This window comes from Dreissena polymorpha, chromosome 3, assembly GCF_020536995.1.
Source record: "Dreissena polymorpha isolate Duluth1 chromosome 3, UMN_Dpol_1.0, whole genome shotgun sequence".
In the NCBI taxonomy this organism is placed as follows: domain Eukaryota; kingdom Metazoa; phylum Mollusca; class Bivalvia; order Myida; family Dreissenidae; genus Dreissena; species Dreissena polymorpha.
This window is the reverse complement of record NC_068357.1, coordinates 44636647-44638737: the sequence shown is the minus strand read 5'-3', so window position 1 is coordinate 44638737 and position 2091 is coordinate 44636647. Positions and strand designations below refer to the sequence as shown.

At 36.5% G+C, this 2091-nt stretch overlaps 1 protein-coding gene across 1 annotated transcript; it reads right to left on the bottom strand.

Moving 5' to 3' along the window:
• Positions 1–395: 395 nt before the first annotated feature.
• Positions 396–1787, bottom strand: LOC127872181 (apelin receptor A-like). The gene is made up of 2 exons (XM_052415513.1): positions 1427–1787; positions 396–854 (listed from the first exon to the last, which is right to left on the bottom strand). Exons 1-2 carry the CDS (start codon positions 1785–1787, stop codon positions 466–468), a joined length of 750 nt encoding a protein of 249 aa, XP_052271473.1. The 3' UTR covers positions 396–465.
• Between the last annotated feature and the right edge of the window lie 304 nt (positions 1788–2091).

Sequence of the window (2091 nt, the reverse complement as noted above, 5' to 3'; positions counted from 1 at the left end):
GTAACGAATGCACATAAAGCTTTGTGTTCAATGAGTATTTTATTCAGTCGTTGTTGATAAAGAATTGCTTGATACGCATATAATTGAAACACATAAATTTGATCGTGATATGTATTGAAATTCTTATACATTCACGTAATTTGATGATGAAAAATTAATATAATAGATAAGATAAGTAGACAAATCAGTCCAAATTATAAGAGTATGATATCTTATATAATTAAACATTTGTAAATGTATTTTTAGATCTATTTTATATGTAAATGCATTTTTAGATATAAAATATGTGTATATATGTTGATGACTCCAATTCTAACGGTTTAATAGTTTTGATTGCAAGGATAGATCAAAAAAATATTATAAGCAGAATTTTGTAAACAATACAATTGGTCATTACATTTGGGATCACAATTTCTAGAAACGTCAGTTTACTTACATATCAAACACATATTTAATGACAACGGTTCAATCTGGAATTTCTCTCGGTTCGTTGTCGGCGGAAAACAATCTTCGAGAACAATCGTTTCTAAACTGAATGTTACAGAACGAATACATGAACGGGTTAATGGCGCTGGAAAGTATATAGGATCTCACAAACACCAAATAAGCCATGTACGAGGACTTGGATGTTTCTGGTAAATTCATAAAATACATTGGGTTGATCTGTCGCATGATCACCAGTGTGTAGAACGGCAGAAAACTCAAAACGTACGCGATTGTTATACCGAACAACATCATGGTCGAGCGTCCTATCCGACAGTAACGCAGTTTGAACACCAGTTTCGACCAGATGCGGTTAGGGTTGAGGAGCCTCTTACAAACATATACCGGATTCGTTTTGTCTTTTTCTCCACCTTTGCATGTTGCCCTTCCGCAGAAGTTTGTGTTTTTGACAATGCATCACCGTCCAAAGCATCTACGTCTTCCAACTGGTGTTTCTCATTTATTGCTGACCCGTTTTGAAGAGCGTTCGGTTCATCGCTATTCCTTACATCCAAATTCGCGCAGCTGGTCGCGAGATCAGTACCTAGCATAGGTAGCAGCTGTAGCCTAGCTCCATTACTTTCATTAATATTTATTTCATTATGGATTGAATTGGTTTGTGCAGGCTCAATATTAGGATTAATATTGCGAGTCAATGGCATTTTGTTTCCACCGTTCACACAGTTTGATTGTTCATGATTGGACTTTACTGTAATTGATCTTTCGTCAATAATCTGCTGTACATTGGAACATTTATTCTGCTTGAATTTCCTGTGTTTGTATATTTGAATTACAATGGCGTAATAAAGTATTATCAGGACCGCAAATACTATTGCTGTCGTAGATGTCAACAAAGCAAAATATGCCATTGGGTATGTCGTCACATCGTAATTGTTTTGCAAAGAATACGAAAATGAAGTTATATTAGCTTTACGAGTTGTACGTGTCCCATAGAGCACCAGCGATGGCCAAGTTACACACAAAGCGACAACAATTGCACCGATGCATATACACTTCGACTTCCATTCACTGAACGTCTGCTTGTATGGTCGGCAAATCCGCTGAAATCGGTCTAGGGCTATCCCAACCAAAATCAACGCAGACGAGCAATTCATGACATAAGTCCCATATCTAAATATTTTATACAGGAACGGGGAATTCAACTTTAAATAGTTCTTCATTACGAATATTTCCATCGGCAAGATGGTCGCGCTGTTGAACATATCAAGTACGACGAGGAACAGAATGACAATCCTCGAGGTACTTCTGCGCCATTTGAAGAAATACGCGTAGAAAACGACCATGTTTCCCGGTAAACCTACCACCATCATTATGCCACAGAAAATGATCGCAGGAAGCCTATACACAAGAGAATAATCATTTATTACTTCCAACTGGCGATCAATATAGAAGAGTTCGGTCTCGTTGACAATACTTTCCAGATTGTAATTTGCAAATATTCCACCAGCTGATTGTGTTATATTTATATCCATGGTATTAATATTAATGATACTTGTTTGAAATGGTACACAGTTTAATCACTCATTATATCAGCTAATGAATGTGGTATACACGGAAGTATAATCAGTGCGCGTTTTGAATGTTTAT

Excerpts from the sequence above, each read along its gene's own strand:
- LOC127872181 (XM_052415513.1), bottom strand. The coding sequence starts at position 1,787 with ATGGTCGTTTTCTACGCGTATTTCTTCAAATGGCGCAGAAGTACCTCG. Across the intron at positions 855-1,426 it reads GCTGGTGCTCTATGGGACAC|GTGGAGAAAAAGACAAAACG; the intron begins GTACAACTCGTA and ends CAACATGCAAAG.